This window comes from Trichoderma breve (assembly GCF_028502605.1).
Source record: "Trichoderma breve strain T069 chromosome 7 map unlocalized scaffold00007, whole genome shotgun sequence".
NCBI lineage: Eukaryota > Fungi > Ascomycota > Sordariomycetes > Hypocreales > Hypocreaceae > Trichoderma > Trichoderma breve.
In genome coordinates, this window is record NW_026611593.1 from 1,322,752 (window position 1) to 1,345,486 (window position 22,735).

The 22,735-nt window shown below is 49.8% G+C and overlaps 8 protein-coding genes across 8 annotated transcripts; 5 read left to right on the forward strand and 3 right to left on the reverse strand.

Annotated features, from left to right (window-relative positions):
- Positions 1–411: 411 nt before the first annotated feature.
- T069G_10612 (snoaL-like polyketide cyclase domain-containing protein) lies at positions 412–974 on the reverse strand (the record flags this gene model as incomplete). Its single annotated transcript, XM_056177822.1, has 2 exons — positions 412–732; positions 792–974. 2 exons carry the CDS (start codon positions 972–974, stop codon positions 412–414), a joined length of 504 nt encoding a protein of 167 aa, XP_056024112.1.
- Positions 975–2,589: 1,615 nt separating this feature from the next.
- T069G_10613 (snoaL-like domain-containing protein) lies at positions 2,590–3,612 on the forward strand (the record flags this gene model as incomplete). Its single annotated transcript, XM_056177823.1, has 1 exon — positions 2,590–3,612. One exon carries the CDS (start codon positions 2,590–2,592, stop codon positions 3,610–3,612), a length of 1,023 nt encoding a protein of 340 aa, XP_056024113.1.
- A 352-nt stretch (positions 3,613–3,964) lies between these two features.
- Positions 3,965–4,574, forward strand: T069G_10614 (mitosis protein DIM1 domain-containing protein; the record flags this gene model as incomplete). The annotated part of the gene is made up of 4 exons (XM_056177824.1): positions 3,965–4,028; positions 4,099–4,145; positions 4,205–4,291; positions 4,335–4,574. 4 exons carry the CDS (start codon positions 3,965–3,967, stop codon positions 4,572–4,574), a joined length of 438 nt encoding a protein of 145 aa, XP_056024114.1.
- A 1,627-nt stretch (positions 4,575–6,201) lies between these two features.
- On the forward strand, positions 6,202–7,857 carry T069G_10615 (alpha galactosidase A domain-containing protein; the record flags this gene model as incomplete). The annotated part of the gene is made up of 6 exons (XM_056177825.1): positions 6,202–6,306; positions 6,375–6,507; positions 6,560–6,694; positions 6,763–6,852; positions 6,919–6,928; positions 6,996–7,857. 6 exons carry the CDS (start codon positions 6,202–6,204, stop codon positions 7,855–7,857), a joined length of 1,335 nt encoding a protein of 444 aa, XP_056024115.1.
- Positions 7,858–8,618: 761 nt separating this feature from the next.
- On the forward strand, positions 8,619–12,364 carry T069G_10616 (fusaric acid resistance protein-like domain-containing protein; the record flags this gene model as incomplete). The annotated part of the gene is made up of 8 exons (XM_056177826.1): positions 8,619–9,620; positions 9,689–9,896; positions 9,990–11,011; positions 11,065–11,293; positions 11,352–11,473; positions 11,577–11,834; positions 11,941–12,158; positions 12,226–12,364. The coding sequence occupies 8 exons, from the start codon at positions 8,619–8,621 to the stop codon at positions 12,362–12,364; spliced, it is 3,198 nt and encodes a 1,065-aa protein (XP_056024116.1).
- A 185-nt stretch (positions 12,365–12,549) lies between these two features.
- T069G_10617 (DNA replication factor dna2 domain-containing protein) lies at positions 12,550–17,542 on the reverse strand (the record flags this gene model as incomplete). Its single annotated transcript, XM_056177827.1, has 5 exons — positions 12,550–15,306; positions 15,362–15,856; positions 15,910–16,005; positions 16,054–17,445; positions 17,498–17,542. 5 exons carry the CDS (start codon positions 17,540–17,542, stop codon positions 12,550–12,552), a joined length of 4,785 nt encoding a protein of 1,594 aa, XP_056024117.1.
- Positions 17,543–17,918: 376 nt separating this feature from the next.
- T069G_10618 (uncharacterized protein) lies at positions 17,919–19,121 on the forward strand (the record flags this gene model as incomplete). The annotated part of the gene is made up of 1 exon (XM_056177828.1): positions 17,919–19,121. One exon carries the CDS (start codon positions 17,919–17,921, stop codon positions 19,119–19,121), a length of 1,203 nt encoding a protein of 400 aa, XP_056024118.1.
- A 314-nt stretch (positions 19,122–19,435) lies between these two features.
- Positions 19,436–22,340, reverse strand: T069G_10619 (altered inheritance of mitochondria protein 21 domain-containing protein; the record flags this gene model as incomplete). The annotated part of the gene is made up of 2 exons (XM_056177829.1): positions 19,436–21,372; positions 21,434–22,340. The coding sequence occupies 2 exons, from the start codon at positions 22,338–22,340 to the stop codon at positions 19,436–19,438; spliced, it is 2,844 nt and encodes a 947-aa protein (XP_056024119.1).
- Between the last annotated feature and the right edge of the window lie 395 nt (positions 22,341–22,735).

Below are 22,735 nucleotides of genomic sequence, written 5' to 3' on the forward strand. Positions count from 1 at the left end.
TCGAGAAGGAAACGGAACGATCCGCGATCCACTACTTAGTATAGCGTCTCCATGTGTGTAATAAATACGTTATATCGTTCAATAAAACCGTGAGAGTAAAAGATGGCTGTATTTTCCAGTTGACCACAATAGCGTCTTCTTAATTGTGCAGAGCTACAAGAATAAGTCTCCAGGGCCTTTCAGTCCACGAAATTTGAACCTCTCTGAGCAGCACAACATAGAATATAGGTTAAAACAGATGCTCACTCTATACTCAGCTTTGGTGCAAGCTCTGGGCGTTTTCTCTTAGAAGGGATTCACATATCCGGGAGTATCTGTGGACGGAAGTGCTTGTAGATACATCATTTTAAATTAACGAATGAACCTGTCTATATAGTATAACCCTTCCATAGCAAGGATTGCATCAATCCATTAGTAAACCTGGTTGCCATCCTTGTCATAAACAATCTCCTTGCCAGGCTTAGGCGGGGTCACGATTCCGAGCTGCTGCAAAACAGTGATTCCGCCCTCCTCAGCAATCTCCTTAACAATCTTTCCATTCTTGAGAGTGAAGATGGTCATGCCAGAGAAGTGAATCTTCTTGCCAGTGTTGGGCGTCTTGAGCTCGCCCACGGTAAAGTCATCAAAGGCACGGCCGGTGTGAGTACCGCCGCCAACCCATTGGGCTGCTACGTAGTCGCCCTCCGCAATCAATGGGGTCTGGTAAGCTCGAAAGGTCAGGTCGGGAAAAGCCTTGTTATAACTGTTAGTATCTTCTCATTCATCGCTTGTTGAAGGTGATTATTAATTACCTCCATAAACTCCCTCAGCATTGTCTTTGCTCCCTCCTTGCCGTGACGAGGTCCATGGTTAGGGTAGCTCTGGAGAAAGTCGTCGGAGCAGACCTCGTCGACCACGTTCACATTGCCCTTGACCCAGTATTCCTCGAAATACTTGTTAACGATAGCCTTGTTGCGTTCCTCGAGAGCACCCATTTTGTAGTGTAGTGTGGAGTTGATTTTTGGGAAATGAAGAGTATCAATTGATGAGGTGTTGGTTGATTGTGTTGTTTCGGTGATTGCGTTGTATGATGATGATGTTGATGAGATTCTGATGATGATTTTTCTGAATTGAACGTCGGTGGAATGCCATCTTATATAGCTGTGGCATTGTAACTCTACGTGAACAGTTCGAGAGCAATGAAGCTGTCACAACGGAGCTATTCGGCATCTCCAATGGGGCACCGCGTCATTGGCGACATGAGCGTTGCCATAGAAGTTTAACATGCGTAACGACCTAAGAAATGTTAAAGTAAGTTTATTTCGTCCGACCTAGCGGGGGCCATGCCTTCAAAAATATCCAATCATCAGATTTATAATAGTCAACGATATCCAAAGCATTGGGCGATGCGGCGCCAGGTTCGCATACATTCAAAGCAACACCCGCATATTCGGCATAGTCGCAAAAGTTGAACGCCCGGTTGTGGCGTATCCAGCCCAGCGTTTCCCAGAAAGGGTATCTAAACCTACCGAGTTGAGGACTGTCTACTATTATTCATCGTGGCATGCTTAGTAAATGTAGCGGAAGTCAATTTGGGCGTGGTTGTGTATAGCTGAATCCAGCTTCCGAGTAGCGGGAATCTTTCTGAAAGAATAAGAGAGTTAATAATCGCCAATGATCTTGCCACATATACGCTATTCTCTTGATGGTAGTTGATAATAGCAGCAATCTGCCTGTAATTTTATCAAGATGCTGCTAGAGGTTGGCCCATGATATGGCGAAACGAACGTTGAATTCTTGGTGCAGCCATAGTTCACACATGATCAACCTTCATGGAGCCAGCAAAGGCTCGTCTGGGAAATAATATAGAAAAATTTTTAATATTTAGAGTAATTAAGCTTATTAGCTATTCATCGAGATAGCAAGACTATAAACTCAGTGATGCATACAGCCTTGAAGATGCCGCTGCCCTAGCTAGGAGTTTATCCTATTGGATGCCAAGTGAAACAGGGGGATGCAGCGGTAATCTATGAAATATTCGGGTACTAAGACGGCCAGAGTCGATGAATAAGATATTACCAATGTATTAGCATCGGCTGTTCAGCCTTATTGTCTGCAATCTCCTGTATCAGCTGTATTAGCGCGCCCCAATCCTAGCTGCAGCGGGCTGAAGCTTACACCTTGATCACCACATCAACCGCCCACATCAAACAATTCCAACCTATAGCAGCCAATCGCTGGGGATTTTCGTCGGAAATAGTTTCTCCAGACTTTGTTTCCAGATGCACGGCCTCACGAAACTCCATACCAGGAGAGGCTTGGCACGCCAGGTGGTCTTAGTGATTATTTTTGGTAGCGATGATTCCACATCAAATTATAAAAAGTGACGATCGCGTTGGAATACTCCGTCGGATCGCCTCCTTTCAAACGAATAGGGCTATTTTGCTTGAAACCATTAATGCCAAGTTGGTTGTGTTTATTCAAGGCTTGCGTGTACTTATTGCTTTTGTTTTTCCTCTTCCTAGCAACCTGATTGATAGAACCAGTGAATATACAACTGTGCATTACACATTTCTCTTACCACAAGAGGAATCCTGAATCATTATCAAAATGCGTTCCGTTCTTGCCTATGTGCTGGCCATGTTGGGCACCGGCACTACCCTCGAGAAACCAGTCGGCGTGCCAGGCCTCATCTTCACAGAAGAATACATCGACAAGGTTGCCAACCACTCCGCTTCATTCCATCCGAACTTTAGCAAGAACACCGTTGCGGGAGTACAAGCCAATGGCCGCCTGGCTACAGCCGATGTCGACCTTTATTTCAGCGGATCTACAAATCTTGGAAGAGCTGCTTTTGAGCAGGCATTGGCGTTTGATCCTACTGGAGGACTCCGAGCTCAGTTCCTTGACAGACTCATCATTGTTGAAGGCAACATCGCCGCAACCCTTAGTGCTACCAGAATCACTACAAACAGCACAGATGCTCGCTTTGAGACAACACTAGCAGAGACTATGATTTTCGACAAAGATGCACTTCTCAGCCGCATCGTCAGCATCAGTGAAGGTGGACTTCAAGCAGCGCAATTTGCTGGCGAGATAGCACCGCCGCCCCTCGAGCCGATTGTACGAAACCCTATTGCCAACACCTCGTCCGGCTTCACATTCAAAATCAAGGAGAAGGCGGCGCAATTCAACATCAATTTCAACAACAAGAACGCTTCAGCCAACGGGCTCCTTGCTACAGAGAACGTCACGGTTGTTTCCGATGGCCGAAACTCAACGGGTCGTGCCTCGCTGGTGAACTTGTTTACTCGCTACAATACTTCGGTGCCGGATTTGCTGCAGCACGACGAGTTTGTCGTTGGCCAAGGCAACTGGGTTGCCACCGAATATATATTCCAGGGGACGCGAAATGGCACTTTCACCATGGTCAATGGAACGGAGGTTGCTCCTAATGGGGCTCAGTATCGTTCCAGAGGAATGCGGTTTATGAGATTCAATAAGGATGGCTTGATTGATTTGTTCTGGCAAGCAGCTGATAACGATATTTTCGTTAATCCTCTCAGCTTGTTGAATCCGCTTGCTGTTTTGAACAGTGTGGCACCCGAGTGTATTGCTCAGATTCCGGCGTAGAGTTGCCTTGACCTGGAGGTGGTGTAATGTAATTAATTTTGTATTATTTATTTATTTATAGAGATTTTATTCAAGCCTGGATATTCTGGCTTAATATATCGTTGATGTTTCTTTGTTATTTCTTTACACAGCTTTTTGACTCTAGGTTAGGCAGCAGGACATGTATATTCCACAGCTACACTGTCTGCTGTAAATGCGCCACACAAAAGACAAGCCACACGGCACGGCAATACCTGAAACCCGATGCCGCTCAGCGCCCAAAATCTCAACAAAGCAATTCAAGGCTCAAGACTCAACCGCCGCAGACAATCATCTCCACCATAGAACTAATAAGCATCATCTCATCTTCAAAATGGGATCCGTCGTTCTCCCGCATCTGAACTCCGGCTGGCATGTCGACCAGGCCATCTTATCCGGTTCGTCATTCTCTTTAGTGTTGCTCATCATGATTTTCACATGTGATTTCAGTGCTGACCTGTTCCATAGAAGAAGATCGTCTCGTCGTCATCCGGTTTGGACGTGATCACGATCGGGTAAGAGAATCCATCTCCCGCTTTTCTTCTCTCATGAGCAAGCAGCTGACTGTCATTAGGACTGCATGCTGCAAGATGAAGTGCTCTACAAGATAGCCGACCGCGTCAAGAACTTTGCCGTCATTTACTTATGTGACATTGACGAGGTACGTTTCATCTTGCCCATGAGTGAGTGCTGCTTTTAACTAGAAACAGGTTCCTGATTTCAACGCCATGTACGAGTTGTACGATCCTTGCTCTATTCTGTTCTTCTTCCGCAACAAGCACATGATGTGCGATTTCGGTACGGGTAACAACAACAAGCTCAACTGGGTGCTGGAGGATAAGCAAGAGCTCATTGACATTATTGAAACGATATACCGGGGAGCAAAGAAGGGTAGAGGTTTGGTGGTCAGCCCCAAGGACTACAGCACGAGGCACAGATATTGAGTTGGGAGCTGTCCCGTGAGCACGAGAGAGTGCTCTATTTATACCCCAGTGATTTTACTGTTATGAGAAAGGAATACGAAGGAAAATTCGACGTCGATCTACTGATCACACCGGACCCTAGCGGCATCACGGTTGTGCTTCTGCGCTTGCGCCGTGGAAGATTATGATGCCCGTTAACGGTGACGCGCGATCAATCCCACGATAATGCTCGGATTAAGGCAGCCGAGAGGAGTTTATCTCACACCAAATGTACCGGCAGCGATGAATCCTTTACAGAGATTTGCTATAGTGAGACCGATTAGATTCTTGACGCGTTGTGCATATATCGACTAGGAAAACAACGAATAGTCGTATGCAGGATATAACGGTAGTCATAAGCATATCGAGAATCGAAGAAAATATCCCGTCGGATACATTGATGACGGAATTCGGAGCCGGCGCCTAAATTCTCCCTGCAATGCTTGATGTGATTCGGAGAATTTTCCGTTGCCCAGCCGTAGACGTCGGCAGTGGTTCTTGGGCCCCTCTCAGCTGTTTGTTGTACTCGTATATACGTGCATGCTTGACAATATGTATTTACATGTGAATAGCGCATATGTGAAAACGAGCCTTTGATGTGCTCTGAAAAACTTCACTATCGTTCGAATTGACCTCATTCTGGCATTATTTGGAAGCGACACAAGTACGTTGCAGAACGTTAGATCTAGCTGCTGGATACTTTGCATGATGATGCATTTAATTTGTCTAAGAATAATACTATCTCTCAAAATCTCCAGCTGAGTACCATCGCAATTAGAAATCCAGAATCTGGAGATCCAAGATGCTCCGAATTTTAATCCGGATCGAACGAAATACTCATTCCCATTACCCAACCCCGAGAAAGCCTTGTTCTAACCCACGAATAGGAAATCTGGGAATAACCTGATCTTCCATCACCCGGCATATGGATCGCCAGATGCCTCCCGCATTAGACATAGTCGCGGAGCCATGTGCCGTCCATCCTGGGTTCAAATTGCGGGGGTGGAGCGTCATTCTCCAATAACGAACACGACGGAACATCGCCGGGTTGCGTATGCATGCATAGTGTGTTGTGTTGAGTTGAGAAAGCAAAGCCCATGTTACGCTGCAATGGCGATGGGCAATGATGCTGCTGTGCGCGTTCCGGTTGGTGCGCTTCCTCGATAGGGAACTCTCCAGGTTCCTCCTGTTGTATTCCGAAAATAGATGGCTCTTATAAACGGTACTATGTAAAGAGGCACTTTTGTTTTGGACTATAAGTGGCCCTTGGCGTTGAAGTTGTCTCGTATCATAGTGTGCATGTACGTGCGTGCATTTGAGGGAGATTGAGTTGTAACACGGCTCCCTCTCCGCACTTCCGTAGGGTTAATTCTCCCAAAAGTCATTGAGCCGAGCATTGTGGGACAATTATAAATGCGATTCAACTCCCCTCAGTGTCTTGTCTCTTTAATCCGTGGTGATTCAAGTCAGAGGAGTAAGCTATTCATTGCTAAATCTCCGAACCGCAAGAGAAGTGGCGATACACCTCTTCCATTATAAGAGGAAGACGACCGGCTTCATCAAAATATATTGTTCTTTAAGCCAAGCCTCTTGAAGAAAGTTTTAGAAAATGGGACCTCGCTCAATCAACAGCGGCGGAAAGCCTTCCGTCTGGGCTGGCCTTGCGCTCCTTGTCTCTGGTGCACGCGCAATTGCGATGCCCGATGGACACACTGTAAGATTGTGTCCCTCCCTCACCTATAAAGGTGTCTCTGTATTCTGAGATGCTGAAAAAATATCTAGGGAAAAGTTCCAAGTTTGGGATGGAATTCGTGGAATGCGTATCACTGCGACATTGACGAAAGCAAATTCCTGTCAGCCGCCGAACTGATTGTGAGCTCTGGCCTTCTTGACGCAGGATACGAATATGTCAACAGTAAGCCAATCCCTTCGGATTACTAGTCAGCAGCTGCTGATTCAATTCCTAGTCGATGATTGTTGGTCGATGAAGGATGGGCGGGTTGACGGCCATATTGCTCCTAATACCACTCGTTTCCCTGATGGTATCGATGGATTGGCCCAAAAAGTCCACGCTCTGGGCTTGAAATTGGGTATTTACAGTAGTAAGTTGCCTTTGCTCGACCCTTGACCAATATATCGAGAAATCATCCTGACGCTAACTATGTACCAGCTGCTGGAACTGACACTTGCGCTGGCTACCCAGCAAGTCTCGGATACGAGGATGTCGATGCTGCCGACTTTGCCAACTGGGGAGTTGATTGTAAGTGCATTATACATGTATCCCACAACAGGGAGTATTGAAAGCTAACCATTCATATTCAAATAGATCTGAAATAGTGAGTCTAAAGTTCTGGTTCCTGCTTATGAGCATGAAAAGACCAACGTTGACTAACAATGTTCAAGTGATAACTGCAACGTTCCCTCAGACTGGCAAGATGAATACGTTGCCTGCATCCCAGACGCTTCCACGTCTGGTCCCAATGGCACCTGCACCACCGCCAACACGCCGAACCTCGCTCCTCCAGGATACGACTGGAGTACGTCCAAATCAGCCCAGCGCTTCGGAGCCATGCGGGACGCCCTGGCTAAGCAGAGCCACGAGATTGTGCTGAGCCTGTGTATCTGGGGCACAGCCGACGTCTTCTCCTGGGGCAACTCGACGGGCATCAACTGGCGCATGAGCGGCGACATTTCTCCCGACTGGGGCTCTGTCACGCACATCCTCAACTTGAACTCGTTCAAGATGAACTCCATCGGCTTCTGGGGCCACAACGACGCAGACATGCTCGAGGTTGGCAACGGCGACTTGACCGTCGCCGAGACACGCACGCACTTTGCCTTGTGGGCAGCCATGAAGTCACCGCTTCTCATCGGAACGGATCTCTCTCAGCTGTCGCAGGATAACATCAACTTGTTGAAGAACAAGCACTTGCTGGCGTTCAACCAGGATAAGGTCTACGGTCGCCCGGCTACTCCGTACAAATGGGGAATCAACCCTGACTGGACGTACAACTCTACGTATCCTGCCGAGTTTTGGGCTGGTCCATCGACCAAGGGGCATCTGGTGCTGATGGTGAATACTTTGGATAAGACAGTTACAAAGGAGGCCAAGTGGCATGAGATTCCGGGCTTGTCCGCCGGACACTACGAAGTGCGAGATGTGTGGAGTGACAAGAACCTTGGCTGTCTTAGTTCATACAAGGCGGCTGTTGCTGCCCACGACACTGCTGTTATATTGGTTGGGAAGAAGTGCAGGAAATGGTAGATGTAGGCTATAATTTAAAACAGCCTTGTTCAATTGAAGTATTGATGCAGGTAGTGGCCAATACAATATTAAACAATTCTCAACGTCTTTAGTATGTGCAGTAGCAATCTGTGCTCTCTACAAGGCATTATCAGCATCCAGGATGGGAATTATGATCAGTATATATATAAGAGAGACAATATTTCAATATTATATAAATAGTCACATGTATATGTTAATCCTAAAATGCTGATCATCAAAAATTGTCCCCGTGGTTGAAAAGACGCTGAATCTTGTTTTCCAACCGTTGCCCCAAAACGGAAAAGTCTTCAGCGCCTTTCATCCACCAACACTTTCAGAGCAACTCCCAGTTGCGTCAGTCATTCCGCCCTGCGACGCCCATTGAACAACTAAATCTTCTATTGTTCAATCGCCGGATTGCTGGGTGAGCAATTCTAGCACCAATTGATGGGCTCATGGCTCGTGCTCAATCGTCTGCTCTGAGTCCGGGAATCGCAGCATTTTCTCCCTCTGACGTAGATGCCGAACGCCGACGATGATATTCCAAGGCCTGCCGAACATGCGATGCCGACTTTGATGTTCTTATCTCATTTCACTTGATCGGACTTTCGATTCTTTTAATATTAATTCTACGTTACATACAAAGCAGCTCCCGCCATGAGAACACCAACTGAGTGAAATCTCAGCCATTGGATCTAAAGAACCTTGAAGTCTTGAAGATCCTCGGATCTCAAGACTCATAAATAGATCTCAACGTCAACATGGCCGCCAATAGCTCACCAGACCCCGAAAGCTTCACTCCACCGGCTCATATCCAGAGCAATAGCGATGTCGAAAATGATCCTCAGTCGCTATCCAGTCCTACATCCACCAGGCTACGCTTCCTTGCCCAAACTCCACCGCTCAAGACAACAACCACCTCAGCAGCACAGTCCGAATACGGCAGCAGACGCAGCTCTTACATCATCCCGATAGACCAGATTCTCCCCGAAGATCATATCGATCCGGACACGTTTGGCGTGGCCGAGGAGCGAGATGGCTTCTTTGACGCATTATTCCTTAAGCACACGCCGTTGATGCCGCAAGGCTTTGTAGAACGATCTAGGGCATCGTTGCCCGCTGCTTTCGACGAAGAGTCGCCATTGGCGGCTAATCGGTTTATTCCAAGACAGATTCAAGGGGTTAAATCGGTGCTCCGACGTGTCGCCACAACTCGAACCGGCATTCGTCTCCTCAGATCCTTTACCGCCTATTTCGCAGCGTACATTCTGTGCTTGATACCGGCTGTCCGAAGATGGCTTGGTCCAATTCACTATATGATTGCCGTCTCAGTCATCTTGAACCACCCAGCAAGGACTTTGGGTGCGCAGGTTGAAGGCACCATCTTTACCACTATTGGGACAGCAGCCGGGATTGGATGGGGAGTTACCGGCCTCTTACTATCGACATCGACCTCTGCCGCCAGCAATGGCTATGGGGGTATTCTGGCCTTATTCTTGGCTCTATTCATGGCAGTCATAGCATGGATACGGTCATTTTATGCGAGATTCTACCAGATGGTCGTGTGTGCAGGCGTAGCAATCATCTTCACTGTCTTATCTCAGACTCAAGGACACATTATTGTGTGGGAGAAGCTGAGAAATTATGCTGTTCCTTGGCTCTTTGGTCAGGCCATCGCACTGCTGGTAAACAGTACCATCTTCCCTGACGCTGGTGCAAGACCGCTTGCTCTTATTTTCCACAATTCCTTTTCCCTCATGCTGGTTCGTACATCCTCATCGTCTCTCATACCTTGGTCGTCGTATCTCATCTGACTCTTTCCATTGTCTAGGAGGCAATTGTGATTCCACGTCCGCGAGACACCAGATTCAGGCGCAGTCTTGTTCGCGCGTTTGTAGACCTGTCTGCTGCCAACCGTGAGATGCGGTCCAGCCTCACCATTACCCGATTCAAGCCAGACGATGTCAGAGACTTGCGAAACATCATGCAAGCCGTTATCCGCGCGCTGCTGGCCATGGAAACTGAGAGCGCCCTCTTCAGTGAGACCGACGATGGCAATGTTCCGATTGTAGTCGAGGCCACCCAGATGTCTTCTTCATCTTCCAGCAGCAATGATCTCAACAATATGACAGCGGAAAAGACTCCTGGTGTATTGAAAGAGGCAGATGTAACGCGTACAGTGATTCGGAAACTGGCAAAGCCTACCAAAGAGATTCTGGCTTGCATGAACCTAGGGCTGCAGGCAAGCCAAGCTGCGTTGATGGACCTCTCTGGCTACCGACAATATCTCGGCCCTCCAATGGCCGTTTCATCTGACATTGCCCCCGTCCAAATTCGAATGAGGACTGCCAAAGCCATCTTCGATGCCGTCGAGTCAGAACTCCTTGAATCGGGCCAGCTACCCTCATCATCAATGAACGATTCGGCCATCGTCCAACTATTCATCTTTGCCAGACATCTTCGCGAAACCGCAACCACAATCGAAAGCCTCATGGGCAAAGTATACAACATGCAACAATGCTCCAACTGGCCACGGCCTCACCTACCGTCATATCCACTCCACAAAGCCGTCCACTGCGTCAACCCTCAAGTTACCCATGACAGAGGCGGAGCCACAGCCGGATCATACCATGTCACGTTCCTTCAAATTGCTCATGCTCTAGAATCAATCAAGTGTCGAGAATACAAACCTTTGGAGAAATACGAAGACGACATCTCTGAGACAGAATTACACGCCGAACTGACGCATCTCACGGATCCTGGTGCGCCGCCCGATCTAGGGACCAAGAAAAACAGCGTGAGCTACAAAATCTGGCAGGTATTGCACCTTTTACAAGGCTATGAGAGCCGATACGCCTTCAAAACCGTCTTGGTCACGTCTCTTCTTGCAATTCCCTCTTATCTCAGCTGGGACAAGGTTTGGTGGGATGAATACGAAGCTTGGTGGGCCGTTACCATGAGCTGGCTGCTTATTCACGCCCGTGTAGGCGGCAATGTACAGGACCTGATTGCTAGAGCTGTCCTGGCTATATTAGGTGCCGTATGGGCAGGGATTTCACATGCCGCGGGAGATGGAAATCCCTACGTGGTTGCAGTATTTGCAGCTATTTTCATGATACCCATGCTCTATCGATTTACGCTGAGCTCCCATCCGGTAGGATCTCTATCCTTTATGACTGTTTGGATGAGACTAATGAATGATGATAGAGATCTGGACTCGTTGGTTGCTTGTCTTTCACAGTCATTTCACTCCAGCTCCAGGCCGGCAATCTCCCTTCCTCAGCAGCTCTAACCACCGTCTACCGAGGCGTCGTGTTCCTCGTTGGCACAACTGCACCCATCGTGGTCAACTGGTGTCTATGGCCATTTATCGCAAGACACGAGCTCAGGAAATCACTCTCTTCAATGCTCTTCTTCCTGAGCATCATTTACCGAAGTACTCCTACAATCATATATCATAACCTTCATAGGTAACCTTATTAACCACTTCACAGACGTCGTTGCAAAATACATTTACTTCGAAGAAGGCAAAGAGCCCACCCCAGAAGACATCGTCAACTCCGAAATCCTCGAAGGCCGCATCAGAGAAGGCTTTGTACGAATCAGACAGCTCCTCGTAAGCCAACCTCCCTAACTATTCCCCTGCCACTAACCACCAAACCATATATATATATATATACATATACATGAATCCATCAAAACTAACACTGGCTGAATAGGTCATGACCCGTCACGAAGTCCGCCTCCGCAGCCCCTTCAACCCCCTCCCATACTCCGGCCTAGCAGACTCCTGCGAACGCTTCTTCGACTACCTCATCGCCGTGCGCCAATCCGCCGTCTTCTACAACCCAGACTACATCCGCGACGACCCCGTCGCCGCACAGCGCCTCCTCGGCTTCAGGAGAGATGCCGTAGCCTCCATCTTAGCTAACCTGTACATTTTCGCCGGAGCTCTCAGGGCGGACCGAAAAGTCCCAGTATGCACACTCCCAATAACTCTTCCAACCTCCTGAATCATCATTCTACCATCTAAACTCCAATATCATCATTCTCTGTCTAAACTCCAATACTAACAACCTCTAGCGCTACCTCCCCAGCGCCGCCGCAGCAAGAAGAAAACTCCTCCTAGAAACCGCCGCCGTGGAAGACGAAATGGCGCAGCACAGCCACGAGAGCGACGTCCGATGGCACAAGAAGTGGAGCGACATATACAGCTACTCGTACAACGAGAGTCTCACAGGCTGCGTGGCCCAACTGGAAGAACTAGAGAGGTTCACCAAGTTCATCGTCGGCGAGCAAGGGTAATTATATCTTTCCCCCCAGCTAATTAGCTAATTCTATCTGAAGTTGTGCTCTAATGCTTGATAGGTTTGATGAGGAGTGTAAGTTAGGACAGCATTACGAGGATGACACCGAAGAGGAGGAAGTAGAAGAGGAAGAACAAGAAGACCACGAACACGACCAAGATGAAGACAATGATGATCAACACTCAAGACGGACGGAATAAGCAAACGTAATATTTCGTAAATCTGAATTCTTGCCAGAATAATACCCTGAATGCAATGCCTTGTTATCCTTTGCTTTACAAATATCCTATGACCCCATAATCACACGCGTCCAACAGCTATAAAACTCATAATCAATCCTACCACCCGGCAGAGAAATATGCAACAAAAAGCCTCCGTCTCAAATTCAATATGCGCCATTCGTCATTTCATTCAGTATATCCTTCGTAATCAGCTTGTCCTTGAGTAGCATCCCCTCGCCCATCCTTGCTCTTCTCGGTGACGGCCTCTTATTCTCCTTGTCCTTATACGAAGTAGGACTCACCCTGGTTGGCCTCTTTGGTGACCTCCGGGGCGTCCGCTGCGTTGTGAGCTGTGTGCTCAAATCTTCAAAACAGTGATTCTGAAGCGCGTTATCCGGCAAGTGATATATCCAATTACGATCGTCCATCAGCGAGATGAATTTGCTCAGCATATTCTCATCTCCGCTTCCCTTGAGGGTGCCCATGCTGCCCACAACGAGCAGCTTCGTCTTTGCACGGGTAAACGCCACGTTGATACGCCGCCAGTCTTTGAGCAGATCTCCGATGTTGCACGCCTCGTTGCTTCGTACCAGGCTCAGTACAATGACCTCCTTGTCTCGCCCCTGAAAGCGATCCGTTGTGTGCATTTCCACACCAGGAAAGTGCTTGAGCTTATCCTTTAGGAGGTGTAGCTGCGCACGGTAATGTGTCATGACACCAATCTCGGTGGCTGGCACGCCTACAGTAAGCAAGCTTTCGACAAGTTGTGAAACGACTTGTCCTTCGGCCGAGTTAATGATACGCTTGCCTTGAGCCTCTTCTCGAACTTGTGGACGAATTGTATCGGTGTCAACAAACCGAACGCGAGCTTCAGCATCCAGGAGATCGTAAAGCCAGCATCGTGAAGGGACGGGCCCGGTACAAAACGAGCCAGTTGTTCCAGAGCGATGTATCGTTGTTGAGTCGTGGTGGCGCTGTCTGAGAGACTCCATGCTGGGAATGTGAAGCTTCTTCTTGCGCAAAGCTTCCGTGCCACAGCGAAGTCTGCCATTGTAGATGAGGGTGTTGCTGAGAGTCATAATATCTTCGCACATACGGTACTGGTGCTCCAGGTTGACGACAGACTGCGGGTGCGTATCTGATAGTAGTTTGAAGAGACTCACATCCAAGCCGCCTAGCCTGGCCTCTTCATTCTTCACCACAGGGGGAAGCTGGTTGTGGTCTCCTACTAGAACAAACGTCCTTGCCAGTCGAATTGGGCCGGCGCAGATGGGCAACGTAATCTGTGATGCCTCATCTACGATGCAGTAGTCAAAGGAGCGCTCCAAGAAGACTTGGTGATTAATTCCCAGACAAGTCGTGGCGACAATTGGTGTTCCGTGCCACGCTTCCTTAATCTCCTCAAACGTCTTCTTCGGCTGACCCGCGAGATGTGCAAAATCTTGAACCTCGGGGTGAACCTTTGCAGGAGCGCCAAGTCGGAGGATGGGGATTTTATCCGACTTGAGCTTGAGGAGGATGTTGTCAACAGCAGTGTGCGTATGAGATGTCAGCAACACTGTCTTGTTTTGCGAAACGAGAGCCTTGATGATATGAGCAATGGTAGTCGTCTTGCCGGTGCCAGGCATTCCTAGTACAAGCGCATAATCCTGCGCGCTCATGACCTTTTCGATTGCTCGCTTCTGATCGACATTCAAGTTCTCCCCGTCTGTGACGGTGTATTGCGTTGCCACTGTTTTAAATCTAGGAGGAACCAAATCCACAATCAAGTTGCGAATCTGCACCGCGGCCGGCACATCATTCGCCATCATCTGGATCAAGTTGTTTCTCACAGTGGCCATGCCATTGCTGAACTCGTCCTGATCAAGGCGGTATCTGATTGGCGCCTCCTTGATTTTCCCTTGGCTCTGATCAATAGATGCGCCCTCTGGCGCAACTTCCATAATACTAGCGAAGACTTGATTGCTGACTTCGTCAAATCCAGGCTGTCGAATTCTCGCATTGTGTAATCGCCGGTCGACCGCAACGCTTATCCTTTGCTTTCGAACAGAAGTGATGTAGCCAATCGCCAGAGCATAATGCCCTTCTTCGTCTGAAACGACAACTGGCTCGCCAACCGTCAATTCTGATCCGATAAACGTAAAATTAGGCGGAGGCTCGCGTTTGATAAAGGTGTAGTGGTATCGATTAATCCGTGGGTTATCCTCATCGACCAACGCAGACCCTTCTTCAATGATGACATCGGAAAAGCACCGAGATTTTTTCTCACGCTCAGCACTCGTCATCGTCCAAAGTTCCCTCTTAGTCTTTTGCCCTTCCTTTTCTTCCTTTGTAAGCAAGTTTTCCCACTTGATGAAAAAATCTTGATGTTTTGGCGTTAAATGCTTGATGACTTCGTCAAACTTCTCATTCATGCCGCTAGATTCCCCATTACCATCATCAGCTAGCCGGTGATAGATGAAACAGGAAGTCTTTGCATAGCACTTTCCACACATGTGCTTGCTCTTTAGCATGGGAGGTAGTTGGACGCTTCGCTCTCGGATATAACATGCTAGTTGGTTTCGCTGCATAACCATGTGTCGAAGTTCATGTCTAATGGCGGGAATTCGCATCGTTTTAGATGTCTCCATGTAGTATAAAATACCATAGGCAATATCAATGTCATAACGGTCCGATAGTAGGAGAGTGTAGAGAGCCGTCTGCGCCATGTGGTTGCTGTTGGCATGTTTGCCAGTCTTGACTTCGAATGGTACTGTCAACACTTGGCTCTGCTTGCCGTCCAACATTGCGACTTCGACTGTTGCATCAATGTTTCCCTTCAGTCCATACATAGGCGACCAGACATGCTCTTCTACGTCAAGCAACTTTCTAACGGCGATAGTAGCCCTATCACCATTTCTTCCCTCGACAATGGCATCGGTCTTGACAGGTGTTAGCATCCAGTATATGCGAAATAGCAGATTACCATCATCTTACCTGCGGTTGAGACGCAACAAAACTCCGAGCCCAATAGCTGAGCTCAGTCATTTTTGATTGAAGGTGTTCTTTCGCAGCCGCAATGCCAACTTTAATTGTATACAAATCCTCAATGTGTTTCTCAATGTTCTTATCAATCAACTGAGATAGAAAAGGGAGATCAAAGTTGTTGGCGAGTAATGCTGCCTGGAAGATTTCGTGCAGCATCGTTCCGTAGACCAGTGGAGGGGAAGCCTCGCTGGTTGCCTTGACTCGATCTTGGAGAACAGCTCGCCGCATGCAGCCAAAAGAATCAGCAACAACAGTTGCGGACACCAGCTGATCGGGGTGCAGAATGAGCAGATTTTGGGCATCGTCCACAATGCACTGCCCTTTTAGTGAAAACTCTCCAATGACATGGACGTAGGAATCAGGGTGCGCCGGCGTATCGAACCAAGAACCTCGCAGCTGTACAGTCCGTGAAGACTTGGAGCCATCCGCTTGAATCAATAAGATCTAATTTGAGTCAGCTGGTGTTACAAGTCCGAGTAATCGTTGGCCCAGCTCACCTTTTCCGGACAGGTGCGGTTGTATTGATCGACGTATTCACCGTCTAAGACACTAGTTACTAAATATCGCTGAATAGTCTTGATTTTCTTCTTGTTCTGGCCTACATTTAGCATGGTTCCTTTCGGGATAGCTTCCTCACATACAGCTGTTGAGGCAGAGTTTCGCTGCTGGACCGCTTGAGTCGCAGCGTATTCAACCGCTTCAAAGTCGACATCGCCGTCAAATACATCATCAAATTCGTCATCCAGATCAACTTGCTTCTTCGGGGGTTTTTTTTGGGGGGACGTTTTCATTGCCCTTTGCGTCCTTCTCGCTGGCACTGGAGTCTGGGTCTCCAAACCTCCCAGCAAATCATCCGCGCCGTCGAATATGTCGTCATCAAAATCGTCAAATTCATCCAAAGCCGGTTTCTTCTCCAATCCCCGCCTGTCTTGTTTCTCTGCTCTCTCTGTGCTTCCATCACCCTTTGTAGTAGACTCTGCCACTTGAGACGCCCGAATTGTTTGGGATGCCTGGGATGCCAGCAAGGTTTCTTCAAGCATTAACAGCTCATCATCTAGATCATCATCGTCGCCATAGTCCGAAACGGTAGGGCTTGGTAATCGACGCCTTGCATTCCTCGACGGCGAGTTGTTCTTTTGGGGTGCAGTTTGCCTCTTCTTAAGAGACGGTGAGTCCATGGCTCCAATATCGGCGTCTTCGTCCGGGGTCTGGTCGTGAATACTACTCGTGACTGAATCCAGTAACGCTGTGACAAGAGACGACTTGGACGCAGCCTCCAGCTCTCGCTGACCAGTGCTACTCTGACTGCCAGACTTGGACTTCTCAACCCTCCTCCTCTTGGTCCAATTGAATCCACAGCTAGCAGCCCGGCGCAAGTCCCCCTGTTCCACTTGTGCAGCCTGGTTTTTAGAAGGTCGCGGAGATGACGATACCATCAACTGGGCAAGGATGGGATTCGTCACCCCAGTGATGGCAGACTGTCCCTCGGGCCCATTCAGCGAGTAACGATCCCACAGCTCCAGAGTCGGGTCGGGATGAGGCCCCTTTAACGCTTTGGCGAGTTTCTTGACATTAACCGTCGGCGTGGCAATTCGTTCGGTGGGAGGCGAAGAGATCGGCGAAGAGCTCCTGGCTCTCTTTCTGCCTTTACGGGGCATCATCGGCGAAATAGTGGCGAATGCATTGGGATCCTGTTTGTTATTCCACAGCAGCTTTTCGCTGGGAGAAGTGCTGGTATCCTCCTCGGCCTGGCTGCATGGCTCGAGGAGGTCGCTCCAGTTCAGCCGAGTCACCGGAGTGGCACTGTTTCCAATCATCTTCAGGTTGGAGGGCGTTTCCGAGTTGGAGGCTGAGGTTGTCCCGCGGCCCCTCGCTTCTACGCCTTGTTTTGCTGCGGACCCATCTTTGGAGTCTTGGTAGAGGAACTTGTTGAGCTTTTTCTTTGTCACGTCGGAGATGGGAATCAGATTCTTCGAGTTTGGGGCCTGCAAGTTATTTGGGTGGCTGTGAGACCGCTGCCACGGTGAGCGTTGCTGCAGCGCTTGTAAGTGACCAGTCACAACAAAACAACAAAAGTAAACATACTCTTGGGAGCCCAATCCGCTCAGAATACGACTTCTGGAGCGGCATGATGGGCGAGGTTGTGACGAGAGCCTTACATTGAAAGGCCTCTCTAACCGTGCATTGTCCGGTTTTCACAAAATTGGACGCTTAGGAGTGACAATCTGCTGTTCAATTAGGAAGGGCAGAATGTCTAAACGCGCCCTCGAAGCGCGTCGCGCATACAAACATGAAGCTTAATGACACGGTCACGTGGGGGTTGCTTATCGATAAAGCTGCAGGTCCCTTGCAACGTCTTGCGTCACAGTGCTTCAACCGGCTTCATATGTGGCTCGATAGCTTACATTCGCGGGGTTGCAGCTACGAGACATTGAATTCCATTTTCATTACTTATTGACTGCATTATTCATTAAATAAAAAGAAACCAAGATAGAAGGGGGGAAACATGGACGATTCAGGCGGCAGCAACAATGGCGGCGGCGGCGGCGACGGCAATCGGAATCCCGACTTCAAGAACATGAGCCGATCTGAATACATCCGAACGGCCAGAGCAGCCATGGAAGAGCGTCGCCAGCGAGCCATAACGAACCGCCAGCAATTCGAGCCGCAGATTCACGAGCAAATTCAACGCCTCTTCCAGAATTACGAAGCTCCCTTCTATGCGCGATTCCGTGGCTTCGGAAAGGCCCAGACGCTGGCCCTGGCGGAGTCAACGGTGGTCTCATTAGCCGCAGTGAACAACAGGCCCTTTGAGGACTCGGAAACCCAGGCTCTCACCGAGCATTTCCTATCAAGCGTGCACAACTTGCTGGCTTGGAAATGGGCCATGACTGGGTTTGCAGCGTACATGACCTACCGAGGCCGCAGGATATGGCGGTTCCCCTTCTTCACGCCCGAGTTCAAGCGCTTCAGCCCCATCGGCGGCAGCCCGGGCCTCAAGTTCATGTGGCACAGCGCCCGCTTCGCCGCATACTACGGAACTCTGTGGGTTCTCGGAGAACCAGTCTTCCAAGGAGCAAACTTTATGCGACAGCGTTCGGAGATGGAGCGCGATTCAAGGCTGCGGGCGCTCTTACATGACGGAAAGTCGCAAGGCGCAACTTTGCTAGGAGGTAACCCGGACCACCGCGAGCAGATCAACGATGCATGGGAATCAGCAGCGCAGCAAGAGAGCGCGAGCCAATACAGAGAGCCAGAACAACAGAGCCAGACCACTTCAACATCATCCTCTTGGGCCTCATATGGCACCCCTACGTCATCACCACAGGCCCCACAGCGATCCGATTCATGGGACTCTCAGATAACCGATGACTTTGACGACGCTTCACCCGTCGCTCCCTCGTCGAGAAATAGCTCAGATGCTTCAGGAAACAGCAGCGGATCAGCATGGGACCGCATCCGTCAGCAAGCGCAATACCAGCCATCCACCCAGCCAGACAGAAAGACGTGGGAGAAGCCCCAGTCTGGAGGCGGCTGGGGCTCGGAAGCCGACTCTAGCGCGCAAGTCTCCCGAGACGGCTATTCTTTTTCAAAGGCCGACGAGGAAAAGAACCGGGATAGGGTTCAGGCGCAGCGGGAGTTTGACCGTCTGCTGGAGAGGGAGCGTGGTGGCACTGACCAGGAGAGGAGTTCGTGGAGCAGGAAGTAGAGAGTTGTCTATTGGGCATGCTCACATTTCAACACTCGTGTATCATATATATGTTTTATTAGGAGTATAAATCTCAGATAATGTACTATTTATGCAATGATTTACACTATTGGGAGAGATAGGAATGATTGTCGCATTAAAGCCAACTGAAGGGAAACACAGCTTGACCTCAAAAATGCCAATGTGTATGATGTATACATCATAAATACCGATGAAAGAAAGTCCAAATGTACCAGGTAGATCAATGAAACAAGCCTTCAACGATACAATCGTGCACAAGACACCCAGTGTCAGCCGCACTCACAACAGCCGCTCTAAGACTTTACCTCATCGTTCACCTCGACCGGCTCTACCTTGTCGTCCTTCTGCTCAACCTTGGCCTCCAAGATACTCTCGCCAGCCATGTTCGTCGCAAGTGTTTCTTCCTTCACAGGCTCATCTGACTTCGCGATTTCCTCAGGCTTCGTCTTCTCGGGTTCTACAGTCTCAGGCTCCTTAACCTCCTCGGGCTCTTCAACCTCTTCAGGCTCTTTTGCGCTTTCGAGGACCTTGGGTTCTTCGGGTTCAGCCACAGGTTCGGGCGCCGGCACCGTCTCGGATGCTACAGGTTCTGCAGGAGCGGAGGGCTCAACTGATTCCTTGGGGGCTTCGGTTTCTACCGGCGGCACAATTGGCTCTGGCTGCTTCTCCTCTTCCGCTTTAGGCACTTCTGGTTCAGCAGGTTTCTCGCTCTCCGTTGGCGGTGCCGGTAGCTTTTCTGATTCTACCCCGGTTTCAGAAGTTTCCTTTAGAGGGGCCTCAAGAGAATCAGAGGCAACATGAACATGGCCATGTTCCGGATCAATGTTCCAAATTGTCTGTGGCTGGGAAACGGAGAGGGAGACAGGCGTGGCTTCTTTCGTCGCAGCCGGGGCGGGAGCTGGAGCCGCGCTCCGGGCTGGAGCACGGCGCTGCGGTCCTCTAGCCCGACCCTTTCTAGCATCGGATAGCGGAACTTTCTCCTTTTCCTCCTCAGGTTGGCTCTTCTCCACCTCTTCCTTCTTTGAGGGCTGAGGTCCAAGCTGCAGACGCTTATTCAGGTCGCTCATGAAACCAGCTTGAAGCGCGGCGATCTTGCCACCAGCAGGACGAGATGGAACAGGAGGCTTCGGCTTAGGGGCGGCCGCATCCTTTGAATCGCCCGAAAGCTTCTTCACAGGCCGAACAGGTATTGTCGGCTTGGCCGCGTCTTCGCTAGCAGCCTCAGCTTGTGGTTTTGACTTTGGCCGCTCAGGTACAGAAGGCTTGTGTGACAACAATTCGGCCAATTTCTTGGATGGTCGAGCGGGAACTTCAGGCTTCTTCTCGTCCTTTGGTTTTTCTTCAACTTCGGCCTCATACAGAAGACTCTCTGGAGTGTCTTCCCACACATCTTTGCTTGGGAACCGGTTCGGTTTTCCAGTCTTCAGATGGGGTTGGTGATCCACCCAGGATGGCTTGTGTTCCAGAATGGGCAAGAAGTTGTGCTTCTTCCCGTTTGCCTCTTTCTCAGCGAGCTGTTCTTGTTGCATGGCAAACATCTGTGCCGGAGTCATAGGGCGATTTTCGTTGTGCGCCGACGACTTCCTTCGATGCGGGTCTTCCTGCTCTTCCTCCTCCTCCTTCACATTGTCAGGGGTTGATACCTCGGCAGTGTAATGAACGCTGGTAGGCGCATCCTCCCAAACATCCTTGCTGGGGAAGTAATGGCGTGCTTTGGATCCGTCCTTGCTCTCACGCTTTTGCTCTTCCTCTTTCTTTGCAGCCTCATCATCGAACAGAGGCTCGTACTCGCGTACATCTTCCAGTGGAGTGGAGTCAAATTCATGGCCGGATAGAGCGTTGTAGATACTCGTCGGGCGGCTGCTTGGGCGACTGGTCGGGCGGCTTGTGCCATCATACGAGCTGCTATTGCGGTCAAGGTGCGGGCGAATAGCCGGAGCCTGTGCGGGTTGCCGAACATCCTTTTCGATCTCGTCCGCAGCCAGGATTGGTGCCTCAAATTCGTGGCCGTGAGTCTCAACGGGGCTTTCGGCACCATAGGAGTATTGCTCCGGATGCTTGGGGTCGTCTACATGGATAGGTTTGTCTTCAGACGCTTCAGGGTCCTCTAGCGGAACACTTCCATCCAACACAATGGAGACGGGGCGTGGAGTGGCCATTCGGCTGGCATACTCCTCGTGAGCTTGAAAAGCAACCTCCTCATTAGGGGTTCCTCTATATTCATCAAAATCTGCACAAATTCGTTAGCCAGGATTCATCACAGTCGCCAACCAAAGCAAGTCTAGACCAACCTATGCCAGATCTACGCTTAGCTGTCTCTCGGACCAGCTTGTTGAGGTCATTGCTGCTCATGGCAAAGTCATTCTGGCGATCGTGTAAGGGAGTGTGGTGCTCTCTCTGCAACAGTTCAGGATGCTTCTTGTAGTAGGCTTTATCAAGTTCGTCTTGCGAGTCGACACCATGGCCGTGCATTCCGTAACTTCCAGGGGGGAGACCACGGGAGCTGTGCCTGCGACTGTGATTCTTGCCATTCCCGTCTGAGCCCGGGGCAGGTGACGGCGCTTGGACGTCTCCCAGATGCGGGTTCATGGGGACTCTCTGGCCGATTTCGGGGATGCCATGCTCGTCATCAAGCTGATGATCTTGCTCGCTGGTGGTGGAGAAGCTTGTGCTAGACTTCTTCTTCAAGCCATTTCGGGAGGCCGATCGTCCCTCAAGATATCCAGGCTTTCCAATGCCAAACGAGGCAGCCTTGTCCGAATCGGTACGGGTGACGGTCTGCAGCCGTTCTTTGGCACTTGAGGCAGGCAGGGACGGCTTGGGTGCGTGCAGCTTGAGATCTTGGGCGACGGAACGAGTCTGTTCGGGGTCCTCAGTGCCCTCACCCTTGAGCTCGGCGGTAATGACGCTGTATTCCAAGCCTTCTTCGCCAACGGAAGGCATCGGCACGCTGTCGGGGTGGTCATCCTCGCCGCTACGGTCACTCGGGCTGAACTGAGCCGCAAGAGGGCTTATGAGGCCATCGGTAAAGGGAGATTGGGCGAATCGATCGGGGTTGGGAGACTTTGAGCGGTCAATGCGCTTGTTGGTCGGACGCGGCGGGACCAGAGGAGTTGAAGTGGCGGCCAAGAGGTCCTTGGCCGGGCTTTTGGACGGACGAGGAGGGATGACTGGTTGCTGCATCGTCGGTGCCGTCATAGTGTGCGAATCATTTAAAGATGTAGATGCAGATGCAGATGCGAAGCGAATTGTTCAATTGGTGTAATTTTTTTATGCGATGTCGATGTAAATAAGTAAATGCGGTTTCGATCTGGAGAAGAGAAGCCACAAAACGTCAGCTGGTGTCTTTGACTTGACCCTTTTTACATGACAAGGCAGAAGTGGGATGTCACAGGACTAAGGCTGCAACACAAAGGGGGTCTGAAACGAAACCCAACGAGCCCATTGATGGCAGTCTTTGGGCCGCGGCGACTAGCAACCTCTCACACAATGCCAATTAATTGCATGCAGGCAATTGATAGCCAACGAGAGCGTGGTCGAGCCAGTCATGCCCTACAGACTGTGTCGTCTGTATACATGCTTGACATGCAGCC